The 24867-nt window shown below is 44.1% G+C and overlaps 2 protein-coding genes and 2 pseudogenes across 3 annotated transcripts in view; 2 read left to right on the top strand and 2 right to left on the bottom strand.

The window, feature by feature from the left end:
- Window positions 1-159: 159 nt before the first annotated feature.
- On the top strand, window positions 160-3924 carry LOC124024234 (annotated as a pseudogene).
- Window positions 3925-7397: 3473 nt separating this feature from the next.
- On the top strand, window positions 7398-12907 carry LOC124024232 (annotated as a pseudogene). The gene is made up of 8 exons (XR_006836969.1): window positions 7398-7503; window positions 7990-8034; window positions 8980-9022; window positions 9258-9410; window positions 9524-9600; window positions 9721-9896; window positions 10160-10310; window positions 10651-12907. The product of XR_006836969.1 is annotated as a caspase-6-like (transcript).
- On the bottom strand, window positions 12239-18148 carry LOC124024233 (calcium uniporter protein, mitochondrial-like). Its single transcript, XM_046338229.1, has 4 exons — window positions 17856-18148; window positions 17330-17533; window positions 13537-13653; window positions 12239-13299 (listed from the first exon to the last, which is right to left on the bottom strand). The coding sequence occupies exons 1-4, from the start codon at window positions 18066-18068 to the stop codon at window positions 13222-13224; spliced, it is 612 nt and encodes a 203-aa protein (XP_046194185.1). The 5' UTR covers window positions 18069-18148; the 3' UTR covers window positions 12239-13221.
- A 1827-nt stretch (window positions 18149-19975) lies between these two features.
- Window positions 19976-24867, bottom strand: part of LOC124024236 (calcium uniporter regulatory subunit MCUb, mitochondrial-like) — a 36702-nt gene continuing 31810 nt past the window's right edge. Inside the window, exons 2-4 of the mRNA XM_046338231.1 lie at window positions 24205-24277; window positions 23736-23906; window positions 19976-20112 (exon numbers count right to left, since the gene is read on the bottom strand). Coding sequence (XP_046194187.1) covers window positions 19976-20112; window positions 23736-23906; window positions 24205-24277 — 381 coding nt within the window. The remainder of the gene's footprint in view (window positions 20113-23735; window positions 23907-24204; window positions 24278-24867) is intronic.

Genomic DNA, 24867 nt, shown 5'->3' with positions numbered 1-24867 from the left:
TGCCTTAAAATAGAAAGTAAGACCATTTCTCAGTAAAAATCAAATCGGTCATGAATATACGTTTGTCCGTGGCATGCATGAACTTCGAACATCTGTGAGCAGTTGAGTGACCACGTGTACTGTAAGTGCAATGTATCTATTGGCACTGATAGGTTTATTGCTGTCACGTGACTAATCCCACATCCGGGAAGGGCATTGCATGACAGGCGATTTGTTGACACCGAATAGGACCAATAGTGTAACATTTGGGAAAGTGTGAAATGATTTTTTTACCGACGTTTGGTGCAGTCATTTAACTTTGGATTCACATGCCGACCAATTGCAACTATTTTCTAGCACCGGTGCTGTCATCATGCATCATAACAGTTGTATCCCGGTTTTTCTCGTTAACTTACTATCTTTCTATGGATTTCTGAGCTGTGTGTCATGTAGTAAGGAACCTGAAACACCGGACTGGCGGATGACTTTAAAAACCATTCGCAATGGGATCCATAACATTGACAAATACCTCAACGTTGCTCTGGACTTATTTGGAGGACAAGATGGACTGTGTCACTATGAATGCAGCGATGGTAAGGTCTCCCAGGCCACACAGTCAGTACTTGTTGGTAATGGAACTAAAAACATGGCCATAACTACTTTGCTTATTATGCAGACAAGCCATTTATTAAAAAGCTCAGTTGAAAGTGATTATGTTCCACAAACAAAGCCATTAAGCTGGTACAGTGCCACCCCAACACACACTGTAGTTTCTCTGAACAGGTTGTCTCTCTCAACAAGATTAAAGAAGAACTCTGAACACCTCTACCTTTGCTCTTTCCTTGCAGGTTACAAACCAGAACCCCGGCCTGGTTACAAACCAAACCCACCCAATGGATGTGGGTCACCCCTGTTCGGATTCCAGGTGAGCTAGTGTCATGTATGACTGATCTATAGCAATGGTCTTCCCTATTAGTCCAGTGGGGGTGCAGTGTGTGCAGACTGTTTATTGTCACACATATGTGCAGTGAAATGTGTTTTACAGGGTCAGCCATAGTAGGGCGGCTCCCCTGTACAGCGACCACTGTTTACAGGGTCAGCCACCACTGTTTATAGGAATGTTTTACAGGGTCAGCCATAGTAGGGCGGCTCCCCTGTACAGCGACCACTGTTTATAGGAATGTTTTACAGGGTCAGCCATAGTAGGGCGGCTCCCCTGTACAGCGACCACTGTTTATAGGAATGTTTTACAGGGTCAGCCATAGTAGGGCGGCTCCCACAGCCACTGTTTATAGGAATGTTTTACAGGGTCAGCCATAGTAGGGCGGCTCCCCTGTACAGCGACCACTGTTTATAGGAATGTTTTACAGTGTCAGCCATAGTAGGGCCACAGCGACCACTGTTTATAGGAATGTTTTACAGGGTCAGCCATAGTAGGGCGGCTCCCTGTACAGCGACCACTGTTTATAGGAATGTTTTACAGGGTCAGCCATAGTAGGGCCACTGTTTACTGTTTATAGGAATGTTTTACAGGGTCAGCCATAGTAGGGCGGCTCCCCCTGTACAGAGACCACTGTTTATAGGAATGTTTTACAGGGTCAGCCATAGTAGGGCGGCACTGTTTATAGGAATGTTTTACAGGGTGTCAGCCATAGTAGGGCGGCTCCCCTGTACAGCGACCACTGTTTATAGGAATGTTTTACAGGGTCAGCCATAGTAGGGCGGCTCCCCTGTACAGCGACCACTGTTTATAGGAATGTTTTACAGGGTCAGCCATAGTAGGGTGGCTCCCTTAGTACAGCGACCACTGTTTATAGGAATGTTTTACAGGGTCAGCCTCACTGTTTATAGGAATGTTTTACAGGGTCAGCATAGTAGGGCGGCTCCCCTGTACAGTGTTTATAGGAATGTTTTACAGGGTCAGCCTTAGTAGGGCGGCTCCCTGTACAGCGACCACTGTTTATAGGAATGTTTTACAGGGTCAGCCATAGTAGGGTGGCTCCCCTGTACAGCGACCACTGTTTATAGGAATGTTTTACAGGGTCAGCCATAGTAGGGTGGCTCCCCTGTACAGCGACCACTGTTTATAGGAATGTTTTACAGGGTCAGCGACCACTGTTTATAGGAATGTTTTACAGGGTCAGCCATAGTAGGGCGGCTCCCCTGTAGCGACCACTGGTTATAGGAATGTTTTACAGGGTCAGCCTTAGTAGGGCGGCTCCTGTACAGCGACCACTGTTTATAGGAATGTTTTACAGGGTCAGCCATAGTAGGGCGGCTCCCTGTACAGCGACCACTGTTTATAGGAATGTTTTACAGGGTCAGCCATAGTAGGGCGGCTCCCTGTACAGCGACCACTGTTTATAGGAATGTTATTACACCTGTCATATCATATATTGCTTTGAATATTTGTGAGCATTGATCTAATGGTCATCTCTTTTGTCTACTCTACAGTTTGACATCGGCATCCCGTCCTGACCAAGTGCTGTAACCAGCACGACCGTTGCTATGACACCTGTAACCGTGATAAACACGACTGTGACGATGAGTTCCAGGAATGCCTGGAGACCATCTGTAGGAGATTACAGAAGATGTTGGGACTTGCCCAGAGTGTCCAAGGTAAGATGGCAACTGGGTTGTGTTTATTAGGGCATGCAACAGAGAACTTTTTACAACGGAACACGACAATGTGTTTCTTATTGTAGTTGCTGCCAGTTTGTCTGTTTTCTTCCACCCTGTTTCTTTCTGTTTTCTTCCATGTGTTGCCTATTGAACACCACGCTGATTCATATATTGATATGCTCCCAGTGTTGAACACAGGGCAGGACTTGACTCAAGCATTCCTCACAGTTAATTCAATAATGTGCCCACCATCTTGTAGCCTGGTTAAATAATACTGAACCCTGCACTCACCATTGTCAATTGTTTCACTTTCACTTCACTGGTGAGTTCAGCATTCAGTCAGGTTTAACCAGTCTAACAATCTTGCTGGTGCGGAAGATCATACAACTCCCCTTGATGGCATTTCTGGTGAGGTCTATAATTTAGGGTGAGGTCTATATCCATATTAGGGCATGCAACAGAAAACGGGTGGTTCAAGTCCTGAATGCTGATTGGCTGAAAGCCGTGGCATATCATATCATACAACGGGTATGAAAAACGTGTATTTTTACTGCACCTATTAAGTTGGTAACCAGTTTATAATAGCAATAAGTCACCTTGTTTTTTGTGTGTATGGTCAATATATCACGGCTGTGTTGTGTCGTGCATAAGAACAGCCCTTAGCCGTGGAATATTTGCCATATACCACACCCCCTCGGGCCATATTGCTTAATTATAGTACTGCAATGTTGAGGGAGCTAGCACAAGCATTTCACTGCACCTTTTATTCCTACTGTAAATTGTGCACGTGACAAATAACATTTGATATTGATTCATTTTTCTGTGCGTTTCATGTCTGTATATAATGATCAAGTCGTGTTTCCATGTCTCTCTCTCTACAGCGTGTGAGAATACTGTGACCCTGCTGTTTGAGGCTGTCATGCACATGGGGTGTAAACCTTACATGGACAGCCAGAGAGACTCCTGCATATGCAAATTTGAAGTCAAGAGGGATCTATGAGCTGCCATCCAGAGGGGATTCTGGAATAGTCAAGCCACCAGAGAAACATTGAAGTCAATACTGTATCTTGGGTTAGAGCTGTGGAAGTTTCCATTGATAACAATGTGCTAAGCCTTGTGAAGGGGCCTGGATGTGCTTTCAATGAATGAACGTTGGGTGATCTGAGTTTTTAAATTGCTATTTGATAATTTTGTAGAATTGTTGTTTAGTGGTTGTTGTCATGTATGTCATTTGTTTGTTCTGCCACACATTTATATGAAGTATAAATTAAGAGAGAATATGAATGAATGAGAATATGAATGTTTATAAAAGGTAAGAAGACATTGAAGACAAATGTATGCACATGATAATAATGCACATAATGATACAGTGATGAGGGTAATGGCTACATTATATTGCCCAGTAAGTGTATTTTGGTTACACTTCTGTAACCGATGTGAAATGGCTAGCTAGTTAGCGGTGGTGCGCGCTAATAGCGTTTCGATCGGTGACGTCACTCGCAAGGGCCGAGGATTTTGGGAGCGATGGTTGACGATGCTTCGTGGGTGTCAGTTGTCAATGTGTGCAGAGGGTCCCTGGTTCGAGCCCGGCGAGGGTACGAACTAAAGTTATACTGTTACACTTCTCCGCCCATGCATTGGCTATATAGACTGCTTTATTTCGCATGTGTGGATACTGAATATGAGCAGCGAGAACGATGAGAGTGGACACTTGTACATTCTCTTGAACTACGTTTTGCATATAGGTTATAGCCTACATTTTAGGAGGATAATTTGCAGGCAGAGACAAATAAATGGGTAAATAATATTTATTGAAAATGAAAGGTTCGCTCACCATAGCCTATCCGCGCGTTACGCCTTTTCAATAATTTGTATTATTGAACCTTGACTAACGTTGGTTGAGCGTCCTCCACTTCTTTCCATTATCATTTATTTACAGACACTAGTAAACTGTAGTCTAATCATATTTAATGTAATTTTCTTGAAAAGACGACTGCCACTTGATTCTCCCACGCATAGGCAGCCTACTCCATTTCATTGACACCAGACTAATCTCTCGGGGACTAATTCATGTGGACAGATGAAACGGCGAGAATCTGTCAATGCACATGTAGGATTATGTGGTTGATGAGCAACATTGAGGGGTTCAATTAATCTGCCCAGGCGCCCGACAATGCGTGTTTTTTTACCGGGTGAAAGTTGATTGCGTTTGTTTTGGAACCGGCCTGCCTCCCGGGTGTGAAACAGGTGCCCGGTTCAAAGCCCACGGAGAAATCCGCTCAAAACGTAATTAGCAAGGGATACATGGCCGAAAATGCCGTAACAATCAATACATTACAGGATTAAAACATACAACAATATGATCCAGTCCCCAAAAAGCATTTACACTACTCTAACAGTCTCCCATGAACATTTAAATTCATTCAGTGGCACTAACATCTAGATGAAGTATGGATTGTAGACTACACCATACCTCCGGTGCACAAGGTGAGAAGGCAGTCTTGCTTAATAGTGCAAATGTCCTGAGGACTTTAAGTAGCTAGCCTAGTGGTTAGAGCTGTGGGTCAGTAACAGAAAGGTTGCAAGATTGAATCCCCAAGCTGACAAGGTAAACATCTGTCGTTCTGGCCCTGAACAAGGCAATTAACTCACTGTTCCTAGGCCATCATTGTAAATAAGAATTTGTTCTTAACTGACTTGCCTAGTTAAATGTTTGTTTTTTAAAGTAGCAACTGCCCATCAGACCAGGTATGGTAACTGCTGGTGGTGAAGGAGACCAGACTACAGTCATAGATGAAGAGGGAGTTTACACAAAAGGGTTTAGTAGATGAACACTTACAATCCTCCCAGTAGTTTCTGGTTTTGTTTTTTTGTTGTTTATTTGGACGAATCAGGATTGGGCAAATGCATGCATAAAGTGCTAATCAGCAGTTACATCATTTAAAAATAACGTATAAATTAATGATATGCACACATTGATTCTTGAAGAATAGAATATCATTTATAAATGCATCATGAGCTTAGTTCAACTGGCATACAACATCAAAACCCCAATTATAAGCTTGTTTTACTGCAATGTTTGTAAAGAAATTAAATGTCAAACAAATAGCCTACTGCAGCCTCAAAACATGGTTTAAACTATCATGTTGATATAATGGCTGTTCAGTCCTTGCATCCATAGCTCTGTCTATGATTGAGAGAGGTTACATTCCTCAAGCCCCATCCGTCTGCGTTTTACTGACAACCGCTTTATTATTGTTTTGACTGCTGCTTTAACTGGTGTTGTCACGACTTGATATATACAGAGAAAAGAGTCTGCCCGAGAATTGAACCCTGTGGTACCCCCATAGAGACTGCCAGAGGTCTGGAAAATATGCCCTCCGATTTGACACACTGAACTCTGTCTGCAAAGTAGTTGGTGAATCAGGCGAGGCAGTCATTAGAAAAACCAAGGCTATGGAGTCTGCCGATAAGAATACGATGATTGACGGAGTTGAAAGCCTTGGCCAGGTCGATGAAGACAGCTGCACAGTACTGTCTTTTATCGATGGCGGTTATGATATCGTTTAGTACCTTGAGCATGGCTGAGGTGCACACGTTCCAGCAGGTATATCTCACTGATCATCCCCAAAGCCAACACCTCATTTGGCCGCCTTTCCTTCCAGTTATCTGCTGCCAGTGACTGGAACGAATTGCAAAAATGGCTGAAGTTGGAGACTTTTATTTCCCTCACCAACTTTAAACATCAACTATCTGAGCAGCTAACCAGTCACTGCAGCTGTACATAGTCCATCTGTAAATAGCCCACCCAATCTACCTCATCCCATACTGTTTTTATTTTATTTACTTTTCTGCTCTTTTGCACACCAGTATCTCTACTTGCACATCATCATCTGCTCATTTATCACTCCAGTGTTAATCTGCTAAATTGTAATTATTCGCTCCTATGGCCTATTTATTGCCTACCTCCTCATGCCGTTTGCACACACTATATAGACTTTCTTTTTTCTACTGTGTCATTGACTTGTTTGTGTTATTGGCTTGTTTATTGTTTACTCCATGTGTAACTCTGTGTCACACTGCTTTGCTTTATCTTGGCCAGCTCGCAGTTGCAAATGAGAACTTGTTCTCAACTCGCCTACCTGGTAAAATATATATATTTTTAAAGTGCACACTTAGCTGACATTTGACGTTTGTTGAGCTTTCCTCATTCACAGGCATACTGAAACATGTATTTTGTTTTTACAGTATCCCTCTTCATAATGTCACGCCCCGAAACATGTTTTATATTATACTGAACAAAAATATAAATCGATACCATAAGTCACCTCCAACGTCGTTTTAGAGAATTTGGCATTATGTCCAACCAGCCTCACAACCGCAGACCACGTGTAACCACGCCAACCCAGGAACTCCACATCTGGCTTCTTCACCTAAGGGATCATCTGAGGCCAGCCACCCGGACAAGAGGAATATTTCTGTCTAATAAAGCCCTTTTGTGGGAGAAAAAAAATCAGTCTCAGTGGCTTTGCCCCTGCCCAGTCATAAAATCCATAGATCAGGGCCTAATTTATTTTAATTTACTTATATGTACTGTTACTCAGCAAAATTGCTGCATGTCGCGTTTATATTTTTGTTTAGTATATATTTGCCTCTGTTATACGGTTCTCAGTGGCTACAATGTGGCATTATACGGAAGTTGTAACCAGCAACGCTTGACTGCCATGCCCAGTTGCCAATTGTATCCAGTTTTTGAGTAGATCCGCCAATCAGCTTAAAGGGGCGGGAAGTGTCATTCTCCATCAGTTGTTTGTTAAACCGATACATTTTACACTTGCGTGTACACATTGAAAGGAGAGTAGACAGCAACCATGTCGTGTCCAGGGAATAAAGACACTAAAGGTAAGAAAAAGTCCTATTTGGAAGTTATAAAATACTATATGTATGTATTGGTATTAGTAGTCTTGCAGTTTAATGTAATGTTGTGGTCACGGAAATCATATAAGACAAATATGAAAGAAGAACTCTCAGAAGACATTCCGGACCCTCCCTGGGAAAGGAAACAAAAGATTAATACATCACTTGCTGAATGATGTCATGGATTTCACAATTCCCCTACATGTACTTCGCTTATCTCTAATATGTTTATACGGTGTATGTACCGTAATATGTGTCTGTTTGTACGGCTGTTACAGTAGCCAAGATTGTTGTTCACTGTCAGATGAATCGCGTCACTACGCAATTGCCTGGGGACTAAGTTACTGACAGATAAGCACAGACCAGATTTTATATCAGGTGTTATGTCAATGTTATCAGTGTACAGACTTGTTTCACAGGTCTGTGAAATCTTACTGTATTGTCTCATGTGGGATTTTTGTCTCTTCCAAGTCACAGGAAGCTTGGAAAAAGACAACAAAACATCCCAGACGACAGGTGAGTATGTACGGGCGATATCAGGTTAGGTAGGTCTAGGTGCCCAATGCTTGTAGAGACATATGCAGATGTACATTTAAAACCAAAACAGAGACTGTTTGAGGTACTATTTTAACGAAACTACCTTATCTCACGAAATGTCATTTTACGAGACTCAAAGTACACGCTAATTATGTAATGGTTAACACAAACCTGTAGTTATTTCTCCGTTTGGCGTTTGCACTGAGCAATCACCTGAATCAAAAGCAGTATACTCTCCTCTCCTCGTGCTCTCAATAATAACCCGTAACACAAGGAACATGAGGAAATGGAACAGCAGACTCTCCCTTCATGCTTCACCCCACACCTGCATGCTTCAGCAGACTCCCCTTCATGCTTCACCCCACACCTGCAACAGCAGACTCCCCTTCATGCTTCACCCCACACCTGCAACAGCAGACTCCCCCTTCATGCTTCACCCCACACCTGCAACAGCAGACTCCCCTTCATGCTTCACCCCACACCTGCAACAGCAGACTCCCCTTCATGCTTCACCCCACACCTGCAACAGCAGACTCCCCCTTCATGCTTCACCCCACACCTGCAACAGCAGCACAAGTAAAGAGCATGTAAGATAGGAGAGCTTTGTCACTTCTTCCACTGGTCTTAACACCTGTAACCAACCTATTGAAAACCACCAGGACTGGGTGCTTCTGGAACAATGGCTGCTTGGCCCTGGAGTTGTCGCCGAGGCTACTAATTCACATACCTGTTTTCAGAGTTTAACAACAGACCCCCCCAAATAAATCTGATCCCAAAAGCTTTGGAGACTATTTGCATCGAAACTGCCGAATGTTGAGATATCAGAAAGCTGTAAAACCACGAGGCCTTTAAGAAGTCATAAAATAAATATTCATGCAAGATTGTCATACCTGTTCAGATTGTATGTTCCTTTCTCTTTATCAGGTCCTAGTGAGAACCTTACAGAAACAGATGGGTATTTATGCAGGTAACTAATTAGTAATGATATTACTCATTACATTGTTATAAATGACTTGAATGTAATGAACACCTGGTTGAAATATGTTCAAGTGTGTTGACAGTTGAAGTGAACAGATAGTTCCTCATTTCTTGTGGTAACCGATAAGAAAGCTACACTTTCTCAAATGTCTCTCGTTCAGCTACACCCACTATGGCATAACAAGGTATTGGTATTGACAGGGGAGCATGTGTTTTTCCTTCAGCAGTTCTTTCTCTATGGACCCGGCGGAGGAGTATAAGATGAACCACAAGCGGCGAGGCCTGGCTCTCATCTTCAACCAGGAGCACTTCTACTGGCATCTGAGGATGCCCCCCCGCAACGGGACCAATGCTGACCGCTCCAATCTGGTCAGAAGGTATACATGGCATCAGATATGACCGTGCTTCAGAACTCCCTATAGACCGGTTCAGTCAACTGTAGTGCTGATGGAGTTGTTTAAAATGTTCACACTTGATTTTTCTGATTCAGATTTGAGGACTTGAACTTTGAAGTGCAGGCCTTTGATAATCTGAAGGTGGAGGAAGTTCTGGATCAAATCAGTCAGGGTAAGCAGCACTTCTAGTCCTTCGATACCACCTCAAATAATCTGCTTAACACAGATACTGTATCAGTCCCAGTCGGTATTATACTTCAGAATAAGAACTGATAGGTCTGATACTTCATAGCGGCTGAGGCCAACCATGCTGATGCAGACTGCTTCGCGTGCGTCTTTCTGAGCCACGGAGAGAACGACCACGTCTATGCTTACGACGACAAGATCGCTATCCAGGACATCACTGCCCTGTTCAAAGGAGACAAGTGTAAGAGCCTGGTGGGCAAGCCCAAGATCTTCATACTACAGGTAAGAGGTCAGATGATGAGATGCCTTTTGAATAGATCCATTTTAGATGGAAACCTTTGACATTCAGTACTGTTGACTCATAGACCCATATCTGATGTTTGGGGGCCGGTGAAGGCATATCTTCCTCAGACACAATACTATTATTTGTAAACATTTATCCACATAACCACAAATATTTACTGCTAAATATATATATTTTTATATATAACCATCATATTGACATTTTGACTGTTTTTGGTTTCTGATTTGATTGACACCGACAGGCGTGTCGTGGGGACAAGCATGACGATCCAGTGACCCCCATGGACGTGGTGGACAGCGAAGTGAAGACCAACGAGGTGGTGGTGGACGCTGGGGTGGTCTACACCCTCCCTGCTGGCGCTGACTTCATCATGTGTTACTCTGTGGCTGAAGGTGAGGAACACATGGCACAGCTGATAGTCCATTACAGAAAACAAGAAGAAATATTGTAAACCTTGTGGTCGTAAATGAGGATAGATGCATAGATCAGTGATACATGGAGAATAAAGACATTCGTTATTTTAATTCCTTATCAACAGACTCACAGTTACTATTTTGTACCCAACTCCTTACTGTGACTTGTATACAGTTATGCTGTTTAGACAATATCCTAAATAACTGTTTACCTGTGTTTGTGTAATGGTGTTTGATCACTTGATTATGCTTTGCTTCTCATTTGGATGAATGGAATACAAATCTAACTGCCATACTTGTTCCCGGTGTCCCTGTGCAGGCTACTATTCCCACCGCGAGACGATCAACGGCTCCTGGTACATCCAGGACCTGTGTGGGGCCATGCGGAAGTTTGGGGATTCCTGGAGTTCACAGAGCTCCTGACCCTGGTCAACAGGAAGGTGTCCATGAGGAGCGTGGGGAATTGTAACGACAAGACCGCCATCGGGAAGAAACAGGTCCCCTGCTTCGCTTCCATGCTCACCAGGAAGCTCTACTTCCGACCCAAGAAGCAGTAAAGGTCTCCATCCACTGGGCAGCTATTACGTCATTCATGAATCCTGCTGTAGTTGTTTTGAATGTTTTTTGGGGAGAAAGGTTGTCCTTGACTATAATGTCTGGTGGTTATTTTTGTTAAACGTTTGTCTACATTATTTCGATGTTTGTCTTGAGAACCATGAAACATACTTCATCAAGCTGTGCATATTCCCTTTATTCTAATCTTTCCTATGAAACCAAATGGAGATCATGTCATTGGCTGATGATTGTGTATGCAGTGTTAATTTAACACACATTCTGTGGTGGTAAAACTGACCTAAAACAAAGCATGGTACTATACTGGTGAAACCTGCTTGGCTGCTCTGCTTCAGGCTTTCCCTGTTGGTGTTGAGAGGTCATGGAATGTACCCACAGGGCAGGTAAAAGAGTGACATGAGAATGGTAACTGAGCATTAACATTTCAAATGACTTTATTCTCAGTCTGTTTGTGGATAGCTGTTTGTTAAGAGGGGATTCTCAGTCAGTAAAGGATTTTTCATCACCAGTCCCCTAAGGCCTTTCTCGAGAGAATACTGCTAATTCTTAGCATTGACTAGTGGTTCCCTGGGCTTGATTTGTTTACATCAACTATCTGTGTCAAATATACAAAGACATGTGCACAATGTTTGAAGGAGGATGTGGCTCTGGGGTTAAATCCCTACCTTGCATCCAAAAGGTGTGGCTTTGATCCTTATCTCTTGCTCAAGATTGTGCAACTGTCTTTGTCCGACATAGCAAGAAAAGTGCCGATTTGGGGTAAAGAGTGAGTGGCTCTGGGGTTGAACACCTTCCTTGCAACCAAGAGGATGTGGGTTCATACCATATCAATACCGTCCAGCACGGTGTTTCCTCCGACACATTGGTGCGGCTGGCTTCCGGTTGGCGGCGCGCTGTGTGAAGAAGCAGTGCGGCTTGGTTGGGTTGTGTTTCGGAGGACGCATGGCTTTCGACCTTCGTCTCTCCCAAACCTGTATGGGAGTTGTAGTGATGAGACAAGAGAGTAATTAGTAACAATTGGATACCACGATATTAGGGAGAAAAGGGGGTAAAAAATACATAATAATATGTTGCCTTGTTCTGTCAAAAAGGGAATTAGTGTTATTTCTCTTTGTACTTGGATGTGCTTAGCCTTTACAACTCAAATGTAGTTTTACATGTTTTGAAAGCGACAGGCTAAACGTGAACAAACAACTCCAATGTGGAAAGTACCTCTGGGAGTCAAGTGTCTAGTACACACTGCAAGTTTGGTCACATGACCTACTGTACTACTCTGACTCAGGAAAACCAGTCCTATACCATTGTTCTTTGTTATTGAGGGTATTTGACAACTGTTTTCAACTTAAGATAAGATCACTTTATTGGTCAATTACACCCCCCCCACATCCCATCTGGGCTGGGATTGGAAACCCTCTGGTTGCTGGCTCGCATCTCCAACCACTTGGCTACCTGTCGCTCGAAATACTGAACAACTTTAACAGTACCAATCTTTTTAAACAACATTTTTGTACACCACATGACTACAGGCATATTCTTCAGCCAGAAAATATGTGCAAGTGTGCATTATATAACTCAGATAAGACAACTCAGGGTACCAATCAACCGACCGTCTCATGTTTAAAAAATAAATAATTGTTAGTCACTTGGGAGATATTTACTAAAGCAATGACAATGCATGAGTGCTGGACACCAATTCATGTTTCTATTTCTGAATTGTTCAAGAAAATGAGGACCATTTTTGTCTCCATGGGTGAATATAAGGAACCACTGCTTAGTAAGAGTAATGTACTTTTCTTGTATTGTGGTCCACCAGGGAAATGTATCTCTGACCTTTTGGGAGATTGGGTTTGCACTAATAGCATTTGGAGAGGTGCGTGGGGCTCCTATTGAGTTAGAATCTCTCATTTATAAAATGACAGTTGTAAAACTGTTGAAATATGTTTGGGGTTTTGATGATTGAAACAAAAGTCTGAATTGAGGTGCAATAAAATATTGAAATGTAATTTGTGTTCAGTCTCAGTTCCTCTTAATCTTTGTAAACGTTCAGAATGGATCATCTCATTATATACACATCACTATTCATAACTTTGCTCTTCTATAGAAATTACACTAGCTACTATATTGAATTACTGCAATGGCCTGGAATGCAGAGAAAATATGATTAGTATTCAGGAAGATGTTTTCTCATATTTATTACTATACTTCTATTACCACAAATTACTTCCAATATTGTAAACCAAAACTCTAAAATGATCTGCAGGGTTAGTAAGAAAAATGCATTGTTATCAAAATAAATGGGGGAAAATGGTGCTGCTCTTCATGGCTGGCTCTGGATCTGTTCTACAGGGAGCTGAAGTTGGGTTGGATTCCTTAGACGTCTCAAATCTTCTTCCACCTAAGGATGACACACACACACACACACACACACACACACACACACACACACACACACACACACACACACACACACACACACACACACACACACACACACACACACACACACACACACACACACACACACACACGATCAGCAGAAGCCCCTTTATAGACTGAATACATCAGTGGAAAGTCCAATAAGCAGTGAGCAGAAATTCTGCAGTGCCTTGTATAAGTAAGTATAGCAACATACCGAAGCCAACTCCTCTCTCAGCTCATTGTACTTCTGCACGTTGAAGCGCTCCTTCTTGGCACCCTTGTGGAAGTAATACAGGAACTGCCTGTCTTTGGCATCTGGATAGACATAATCCTACAGAGGACAACAACCATGATCCATCTGGATAGACATAATCCTACAGAGGACAACAACCATGATCCATCTGGACAGACATAATCCTACAGAGGACAACAACCATGATCCATCTGGACAGACATAATCCTACAGAGGACAACAACCATGATCCATCTGGACAGACATAATCCTACAGAGGACAACAACCATGATCCATCTGGACAGACATAATCCTACAGAGGACAACAACCATGATCCATCTGGACAGACATAATCCTACAGAGGACAACAACCATGATCCATCTGGATAGACATAATCCTACAGAGGACAACAACCATGATCCATCTGGACAGACATAATCCTACAGAGGACAACAACCATGATCCATCTGGATAGACATAACCCTACAGAGGACAACAACCATCCATCTGGATAGACATAATCCTACAGAGGACAACAACCATGATCCATCTGGACAGACATAATCCTACAGAGGACAACAACCATGATCCATCTGGACAGACATAATCCTACAGAGGACAACAACCATGATCCATCTGGATAGACATAATCCTACAGAGGACAACAACCATGATCCATCTGGACAGACATAATCCTACAGAGGACAAACAATCCATCTGATCCATCCATCTGGACAGACATAATCCTACAGAGGACAACAACCATGATCCATCTGGACATAATCCTAAGAGGACAACAACCATGATCCATCTGGACAGACATAATCCTACAGAGGACAACAACCATGATCCATCTGGACAGACATAATCCTACAGAGGACAACAACCATGATCCATCTGGACAGACATAATCCTGATTCAGAGACATAATCCTACAGAGGACAACAACCATGATCCATCTGGACAGACATAATCCTACAGAGGACAACAACCATGATCCATCTGGATAGACATAATCCTACAGAGGACAACAACCATGATCCATCTGGACATAATCCTACAGAGGACAACAACCATATCCATCTGGACAGACATAATCCTACAGAGGACAACAACCATGATCCATCTGGACAGACATAATCCTACAGAGGACAACAACCATGATCCATCTGGACAGACATAATCCTACAGAGGACAACAACCATGATCCATCTGGACATAATCCTACAGAGGACAACAACCATGATCCATCTGGACAGACATAATCCTACAGAGGACAACAACCATGATCCATCTGGACAGACATAATCCTACAGAGGACAACAACCATGATCCATCTGGACAGACATAATTCTACAGAGGACAACAACCATGATCCATCTGGATAGACATAATCCTACAGAGGACAACAACCATGATCCATCTGGACATAATCCTACAGAGGACAACAACCATATCCATCTGGATAGACATAATCCTAGAGGACAACAACCATGATCCATCTGGATAGACATAATCCTACAGAGGACAACAACCATGATCCATCTGGACAGACATAATCCTACAGAGGACAACAACCATGATCCATCTGGATCCATCTGAGGACAGATCCATCTGGAAGACATAATCCTACAGAGGACAACAACCATGATCCATCTGGACAGACATAATCCTACAGAGGACAACAACCATGATCCATCTGGACAGACATAATCCTACAGAGGACAACAACCATGATCCATCTGGATAGACATTATCCTACAGAGGACAACAACCATGATCCATCTGGACAGACATAATCCTACAGAGGACAACAACCATGATCCATCTGGACAGACATAATCCTACAGAGGACAACAACCATGATCCATCTGGACAGACATAATTCTACAGAGGACAACAACCATGATTCATCTGGATAGACATAATCCTACAGAGGACAACAACCATGATTCATCTGGACAGACATAATCCTACAGAGGACAACAACCATGATCCATCTGGACAGACATAATCCTGATCCATCTGGACAGACATAATCCTACAGAGGACAACAACCATGATCCATCTGGACAGACATAATCCATCTGGACAGACATAATCCTACAGAGGACAACAACCATGATCCATCTGGACAGACATAATCCTACAGAGGACAACAACCATGATCCATCTGGACAGACATAATTCTACAGAGGACAACAACCATGATTCATCTGGATAGACATAATCCTACAGAGGACAACAACCATGATCCATCTGGATAGACATAATCCTACAGAGGACAACAACCATGATCCATCTGGACAGACATAATCCTACAGAGGACAACAACCATGATCCATCTGGACAGACATAATCCTACAGAGGACAACAACCATGATCCATCTGGACAGACATAATCCTACAGAGGACAACAACCATGATCCATCTGACAGACATAATCCTACAGAGGACAACAACCATGATCCATCTGGACAGACATAATCCTACAGAGGACAACAACCATGATCCATCTGGACAGACATAATCCTACAGAGGACAACAACCATGATCCATCTGGACAGACATAATCCTACAGAGGACAACAACCATGATCCATCTGGACAGACATAATCCTACAGAGGACAACAACCATGATCCATCTGGACAGACATAATCCTACAGAGGACAACAACCATGATCCATCTGGACAGACATAATCCTACAGAGGACAACAATCAACCATGATCCATCTGGACAGACATAATCCTACAGAGGACAACAACCATGATCCATCTGGACAGACATAATCCTACAGAGGACAACAACCATGATCCATCTGGACAGACATAATCCTACAGAGGACAACAACCATGATCCATCTGGACAGACATAATCCTACAGAGGACAACAACCATGATCCATCTGGACAGACATAATCCTACAGAGGACAACAACCATGATCCATCTGGACAGACATAATCCTACAGAGGACAACAACCATGATCCATCTGGATAGACATAATCCTACAGAGGACAACAACCATGATCCATCTGGACAGACTAACTTGTGTATCACTTCTCACTCATAGTTATCTGGGTTTAAATTCTAACTTGAGATAACCGTGATCCTCTGTGTAAATTATGCACGGATGTCATTAGGAGATATGATCAGAATTCAGGTGATGCACCTCGAAGCGTAACAGAGGAATGTTGGTTTGTGTCAGCCTCCTTGTTGTGGCATGGATGTACACAGTTCGTACTGTACTTTTATAAGATACTTACAAAAGTCTTATAAAATCATTTAGACGCAGGACACAGGTGCTGTGGGACCAACTGGAAGGTTTACCGGTCAGAGCATGTCGTGCTCCTTCTATACAGCGCATGCTATACACATTGCAGCCACAGGAGGGCAGACATACGTGGAGATTTCTCTGTTCCACTTCTAAGTGCTTATCAACTGTGTTTTGATTACATCTACCATTGATGTCAATGCAGCGGTTTGTAGAAGTTTGACTGCACACAGTTATCTAAAGTTAGAATTCAACCCTGATAATTACTGCCTTCATACTGTACAGCGTATGGCAATGAAGGTCACATATGAGAACTTGACTACTCCAAGTTGTTGTAAGGAGACCAGGTGTGACTGAAATGAAAATGAAAGCTTTTGTTCAAGTGCCCTGTAGTGACAGTACTTTTTGTGCACACAAGGGGGAGACACTGTCTTGACTACTTGTATCGAGACCATGCTGGACATGGGTCTTCCTGTCCTTCCAGTCCTGTACTGTACCTGCTTGGTGAGGACATAGTAGGAGAAGACTCCGATGCTGGTGCAGTAGGTGAGGAAGTAGGTGACGGGCTCCATGACGTCCCAGGAGTACACCCACCAGGTGAGCCAGGCCAAGGCCCCGCCCTGCACAGACAGCAGGGCCACACCTGTCCACAGAGTCCTGGAGGAGTGGAACTCTGCACTGCGCGCCAGCTGTGCCTTCACCTATACAGGGAACGCACGGGAGACAGAGGTTACTAGTGATAGCTAAAACAAACTCTCACACTCATGCAATCTGATCTTTGAAGGTTTACCGTGACAGCTTTATGGTTGTCGACCAAAGGGATAGGTAGTAGGAGTCACACAGAGACAAGAGAGATGAGATAAGAGACGCAAGAGAGAGAAATAAAGAGAGGAGATACTGAAAGACAGAAGGAAAGAGAAAGAGAAACGGAGTCAGGAGTACACCCCTCCGGTACGTACACCCCTCCGGTACGTACACCCCTCCGGTACGTACACCCCTCCGGTACGTACACCCCTCCGGTACCTGTTCCAGAGGTGAGAGGTCCTGTTTGAGTCCATCCAGTCTCTCCAGCAGCTGCCTCTCCTTCAGGAGGTGGTGGTGGGGCAGGTGGAGGGCCGTGTGGAGCAGCTGCACCATGTGCTTCATGTCCTCCACGTCCACCACATGCTCACTGGACGCCTCTGAACACACAACATGGGTGGAATTCATTACAACACAGTCACTCTGGGAACTCATGGCAAAATTATTATTATTACACTGGGAACATGCATCACTATTCCACCAATTCCACCCCAGACTGGAGGTGGATAATGACGATGAGGAGGAGGAGGAGGATCCTGCTGATGCTCAAGTGACTAATGATGTTTCTTTTCAGAATTACTGATAAAGATCAATTGATATCTCATCATCATCCTGTGTGATCTGTGGTCCTCTGTAGCTGTGTGATCTGTGGTCCTCTGTAGCTGTGGGATCTGTGGTCCTCTGTAGCTGTGGGATCTGTGGTCCTCTGTAGCTGTGGGATCTGTGGTCCTCTGTAGCTGTGGGATCTGTGGTCCTCTGTAGCTGTGGGATCTGTGGTCCTCTGTAGCTGTGTGATCTGTGGTCCTCTGTAGCTGTGGGATCTGTGGTCCTCTGTAGCTGTGGGATCTGTGGTCCTCTGTAGCTGTGTGATCTGTGGTCCTCTGTAGCTGTGTGATCTGTGGTCCTCTGTAGATGTGTGATCTGTGGTCCTCTGTAGATGTGTGATCTGTGGTCCTCTGTAGATGTGTGATCTGTGGTCCTCTGTAGATGTGTGATCTGTGGTCCTCTGTAGATGTGTGATCTGTGGTCCTCTGTAGATGTGTGATCTGTGGTCCTCTGTAGATGTGTGATCTGTGGTCCTCTGTAGATGTGTGATCTGTGGTCCTCTGTAGATGTGTGATCTGTGGTCCTCTGTAGATGTGTGATCTGTGGTCCTCTGTAGATGTGTGATCTGTGGTCCTCTGTAGATGTGTGATCTGTGGTCCTCTGTAGATGTGTGATCTGTGGTCCTCTGTAGATGTGTGATCTGTGGTCCTCTGTAGATGTGTGATCTGTGGTCCTCTGTAGATGTGTGATCTGTGGTCCTCTGTAGATGTGTGATCTGTGGTCCTCTGTAGATGTGTGATCTGTGGTCCTCTGTAGATGTGTGATCTGTGGTCCTCTGTAGATGTGTGATCTGTGGTCCTCTGTAGATGTGTGATCTGTGGTCCTCTGTAGATGTGTGATCTGTGGTCCTCTGTAGATGTGTGATCTGTGGTCCTCTGTAGATGTGTGATCTGTGGTCCTCTGTAGATGTGTGATCTGTGGTCCTCTGTAGATGTGTGATCTGTGGTCCTCTGTAGATGTGTGATCTGTGGTCCTCTGTAGATGTGTGATCTGTGGTCCTCTGTAGATGTGTGATCTGTGGTCCTCTGTAGATGTGTGATCTGTGGTCCTCTGCAGATGTGTGATCTGTGGTCCTCTGCAGATGTGTGATCTGTGGTCCTCTGCAGATGTGTGATCTGTGGTCCTCTGCAGATGTGTGATCTGTGGTCCTCTGCAGATGTGTGATCTGTGGTCCTCTGCAGATGTGTGATCTGTGGTCCTCTGTAGATGTGTGATCTGTGGTCCTCTGTAGCTGTGTGATCTGTGGTCCTCTGTAGCTGTGTGATCTGTGGTCCTCTGTAGCTGTGTGATCTGTGGTCCTCTGTAGATGTGTGATCTGTGGTCCTCTGTAGATGTGTGATCTGTGGTCCTCTGTAGATGTGTGATCTGTGGTCCTCTGTAGATGTGTGATCTGTGGTCCTCTGTAGATGTGTGATCTGTGGTCCTCTGTAGATGTGTGATCTGTGGTCCTCTGTAGATGTGTGATCTGTGGTCCTCTGTAGATGTGTGATCTGTGGTCCTCTGTAGATGTGTGATCTGTGGTCCTCTGTAGATGTGTGATCTGTGGTCCTCTGTAGATGTGTGATCTGTGGTCCTCTGTAGCTCAGTTGGTAGAGCATGTTGCTTGCCACACCAGGATAGTGGGTTCTTCCCGGACCAGCCATATTTAAAATATAAACAGACAACTAAGTCGTTTCAGAATAAAGCAGCTGCTAAATGGCATTTATTATTATGTCATCATCATCTCTTAAACTGTTTCAACTATTTATGTTTTGGAGAGTTGCTTCACCTCTTTCAGGGAGTGGATGTTGTAACAGCATCATTGATGAGGAGCTGGAAGTCTTTGTCCAGGAGGTGGTGTCTATAGAGGTGCTGTTAGCTACCCGGGCACCATCTGTAGGAGACAGGAGGATAACAGATGGATATAGTGTCTACAGGGGTGGTGTCTATAGAGGTGCTGTTAGCTACCCGTGCACCATCTGTAGGAGACAGGAGGATAACAGATGGATATAGTGTCTACAGGGGTGGTGTCTATAGAGGTGCTGTTAGCTACCCGTGCACCATCTGTAGGAGACAGGAGGATAACAGATGGATATAGTGTCTACAGGGGTGGTGTCTATAGAGGTGCTGTTAGCTACCCGTGCACCATCTGTAGGAGACAGGAGGATAACAGATGGATATAGTGTCTACAGGGGTGGTGTCTATAGAGGTGCTGTTAGCTACCCGTGCACCATCTGTAGGAGACAGGAGGATAACAGATGGATATAGTGTCTACAGGGGTGGTGTCTATAGAGGTGCTGTTAGCTACCCGTGCACCATCTGTAGGAGACAGGAGGATAACAGATGGATATAGTGTCTTGGTGGTGTCTACAGGGGTGGTGTCTACAGGGGTGGTGTTAGCTACCCGTGCACCATCTGTAGGAGACAGGAGGATAACAGATGGATATAGTGTCTGGGTGGTGTCTACAGAGGTGGTGTCTACAGGGGTGGTGTTAGCTACCCATGCACCATCTGTAGGAGACAGGAGGATAACAGATGGATATAGTGTCTACAGGGGTGGTGTCTATAGAGGTGCTGTTAGCTACCCGTGCACCATCTGTAGGAGACAGGAGGATAACAGATGGATATAGTGTCTGGGTGGTGTCTACAGGGGTGGTGTCTACAGGGGTAGCTACCCGTGCACCATCTGTAGGAGACAGGAGGATAACAGATGGATATAGTGTCTGGGGTGGTGTCTACAGGGGTGGTGTTAGCTACCCGTGCACCATCTGTAGGAGACAGGAGGATAACAGATGGATATAGTGTCTGGGTGGTGTCTACAGGGGTGGTGTTAGCTACCCGTGCACCATCTGTAGGAGACAGGAGGATAACAGATGGATATAGTGTCTGGGTGGTGTCTACAGGGGTGGTGTCTACAGGGGTGGTGTTAGCTACCCGTGCACCATCTGTAGGAGACAGGAGGATAACAGATGGATATAGTGTCTGGGTGGTGTCTACAGGGGTGGTGTCTACAGGGGTGGTGTTAGCTACCCGTGCACCATCTGTAGGAGACAGGAGGATAACAGATGGATATAGTGTCTGGGTGGTGTCTACAGGGGTGGTGTCTACAGGGGTGGTGTTAGCTACCCGTGCACCATCTGTAGGAGACAGGAGGATAACAGATGGATATAGTGTGTCTACAGGGGTGGTGTCTACAGGGGTGGTGTTAGCTACCCGTGCACCATCTGTAGGAGACAGGAGGATAACAGATGGATATAGTGTCTGGGTGGTGTCTACAGGGGTGGTGTCTACAGGGGTGGTGTTAGCTACCCGTGCACCATCTGTAGGAGACAGGAGGATAACAGATGGATATAGTGTCTGGGTGGTGTCTACAGGGGTGGTGTCTACAGGGGTGGTGTTAGCTACCCGTGCACCATCTGTAGGAGACAGGAGGATAACAGATGGATATAGTGTCTGGGTGGTGTCTACAGGGGTGGTGTCTACAGGGGTGGTGTTAGCTACCCGTGCACCATCTGTAGGAGACAGGAGGATAACAGATGGATATAGTGTCTGGGTGGTGGTGGTGTCTACAGGGGTGGTGTTAGCTACCCGTGCACCATCTGTAGGAGACAGGAGGATAACAGATGGATATAGTGTCTGTGTACACGACAGACAGTAGCCCATATTCATAAAGTATCTCAGAGTAGGTGTGCTGATCTAGGATCAGTTCTGCCCTGTCCATTAAATCATATTCATTATTATCCAAAAGGCTGAACTGCTCCTAGATAGGCACTCATTCAAAAAGCATTTTAGAGTATACGGGCAAATGTTTGCATTTGAGTGTGTGTACAACATATACAGTGCCTTGCGAAAGTATGCGGCCGCCTTGAACTTTGCGACCTTTTGCCACATTTCAGGCTTCAAACACAAAGATATAAAACTGTATTTTTTTGTGAAGAATCAACAAGAAGTGGGACACAATCATGAACTGGAACGACATTTATTGGATATTTCAAACTTTTTAAACAAATCAAAAACCGAAAAATTGGGCGTGAAAAATGATTCAGCCCCCTTAAGTTAATACTTTGTAGCGCCACCTTTTGCTGCGATTACAGCTGTAAGTCGCTTGGGGTATGTCTATCAGTTTTGCACATCGAGAGACTGAAAGTTTTTCCCATTCCTCCTTGCAAAACAGCTCGAGCTCAGTGAGGTTGGATGGAGAGCATTTGTGAACAGCAGTTTTCAGTTCTTTCCACAGATTCTTGATTGGATTCAGATCTTTGACTTGGCCATTCTAACACCTGGATATGTTTATTTTTGAACCATTCCATTGTAGATTTTGCTTTATGTTTTGGATCATTGTCTTGTTGGAAGACAAATCTCCGTCCCAGTCTCAGGTCTTTTGCAGACTCCATCAGGTTTTCTTCCAGAATGGTCCTGTATTTGGCTCCATCCATCTTCCCATCAATTTTAACCATCTTCCCTGTCCCTGCTGAAGAAAAGCAGGCCCAAACCATGATGCTGCCACCACCATGTTTGACAGTGGGGATGGTGTGTTCAGGGTGATGAGCTGTGTTGCTTTTACGCCAAACATAACGTTTTGCATTGTTGCCAAAAGGTTCAGTTTTGGTTTCATCTGACCAGAGCACCTTCTTCCACATGTTTGGTGTGTCTCCCAGGTGGCTTGTGGCAAACTTTAAACAACACTTTTTATGGATATCTTTAAGAAATGGCTTTCTTCTTGCCAATTCCATAAAGGCCAGATTTGTGCAATATACGACTGATTGTTGTCCTATGGACAGAGTCTCCCACCTCAGCTGTAGATCTCTGCAGTTCATCCAGAGTGATCATTGGCCTCTTGGCTGCATCTCTGATCAGTCTTCTCCTTGTATGAGCTGAAAGTTTAGAGGGACGGCCAGGTCTTGGTAGATTTGCAGTGGTCTGATACTCCCTCCATTTCAATATTATCGCTTGCACAGTGCTCCTTGGGATTTTTAAAGCTTGGGAAATCTTTTTGTATCCAAATCCGGCTTTAGACTTCTTTACAACAGTATCTCGGACCTGCCTGGTGTGTTCCTTGTTCTTCATGATGCTCTCTGCGCTTTTAACGGACCTCTGAGACTATCACAGTGCAGGTGCATTTATACGGAGACTTGATTACACACAGGTGGATTGTATTTATCATCATTAGTCATTTAGGTCAACATTGGATCATTCAGAGATCCTCACTGAACTTCTGGTGAGAGTTTGCTGCACTGAAAGTAAAGGGGCTGAAAGATTTTGCATGCCCAATTTTTCAGTTTTTGATTTGTTAAAAAGTTTGAAATATCCAATAAATGTCGTTCCACTTCATGATTGTGTCCCACTTCTTGTTGATTCTTCACAAAAAAATACAGTTTTATATCTTTATGTTTGAAGCCTGAAATGTGGCAAAAGGTCGCAAAGTTCAAGGGGGCCGAATACTTTCGCAAGGCACTGTATTTATGTGTGTGTACAACATATTTGTGTATGTGTACAACATATATTTGTGTGTCCTACCTTTGGTGAGCACAGAGGCAGAGGTGACTCCTGGGTCTTCTCTCTGCAGGTCGTGGATGAGGTCTCCTACAGTCATTAACATGGGCCTGAGGAAGAACAGACAGCTCTCCTGCCTGGAGGGTAGCGGCACAGCCAGCATCGGTCGTCCATGTTTATACTGCAACACCACATCTAGACCGCAGATAGAGAACAACACCAGGTAAAATGGGCAGTTTAATGGCCTTGTGTTTAAAATACAGTGCAGCTCATTCTCACCGTTTTAAATAACTGAGCTCATTGCATACAACAATATATGGATTGTCTCTGCGTTTATTAATAGTGATACGAACAGTCTACCAAAGATTACAATTCTAAAGCCTTTCGTCATCGGCTGGCACTTTAGAATAAAGAACTGCACTGTGTGTAAAGTCAAGGCAGCCAGGGTAATACATTAATTGTAGAAAGGTTCAGTGTAATGCCAGTATCATACCACTAGAGGGTGCTACAGTACTGCAGAAGACCACTTGGGGAGGACACCTCCACTGTGGCTGTCTGGGATGGATCTGAAATGAGAGAGAACACATTACAGAAGGGATTTATTTTACCTTTATTTTAAACAGAGAGTCCCATTCAGACCAAGGTCTCTTTCAGAAGGAACCATTCCTACACAATTTACAAAATAACATTAAATCAGCAAATAGGTCTCCAATCAACATTATGAACAGCCCGAGAGGCACCAGAACACACTGTTACAAGGAACGCTGTAGAGTTTTCCATACATGGGCGGCAAAGCAACTAAAACCAGAATGTGTTAGTGGCCTATCAGCTGAATATCATCAGTATCAACAGAAGCCTCCCTTGGCAAACGATCATGCTGCCAAAGACAGCAAGACAAACATTTGAAGTTCTACATGAATAAAATGAGAGTCGGATAACGACCTGCTTCTATTCTACGTGAATAAAATGAGAGTCGGAAAACGACCTGCTTCTATTCTACGTGAATAAAATGAGAGTCGGAAAACGACCTGCTTCTATTCTACGTGAATAAAATGAGAGTCGGAAAACAACCTGCTTCTATTCTACGTGAATAAAATGAGAGTCGGAAAACGACCTGCTTCTATTCTACGTGAATAAAATGAGAGTCGGAAAACGA

The sequence above is a fragment of the Oncorhynchus gorbuscha genome, unplaced genomic scaffold (genome assembly GCF_021184085.1).
Source record: "Oncorhynchus gorbuscha isolate QuinsamMale2020 ecotype Even-year unplaced genomic scaffold, OgorEven_v1.0 Un_scaffold_1797, whole genome shotgun sequence".
NCBI classification, from domain to species: Eukaryota; Metazoa; Chordata; class Actinopteri; order Salmoniformes; family Salmonidae; genus Oncorhynchus; species Oncorhynchus gorbuscha.
The sequence above is the reverse complement of the archived record's forward strand: the minus strand, read 5'-3'. Positions and strand labels throughout refer to the sequence as shown.

What these genes read in the sequence shown, in the direction of transcription:
- LOC124024233 (XM_046338229.1), bottom strand. Translation starts at nt 18,068, where the DNA reads ATGAGTTCCCAGAGTGACTGTGTTGTAATGAATTCCACCCATGTTGTG. An exon ending in ACTATGTCCTCACCAAGCAG is followed by an intron (nt 13,654 to 17,329) that starts GTACAGTACAGG and finishes TGTCCTCTGTAG; the next exon opens with GATTATGTCTATCCAGATGC. An exon ending in TGAGAGAGGAGTTGGCTTCG is followed by an intron (nt 13,300 to 13,536) that starts GTATGTTGCTAT and finishes TGTCATCCTTAG; the next exon opens with GTGGAAGAAGATTTGAGACG.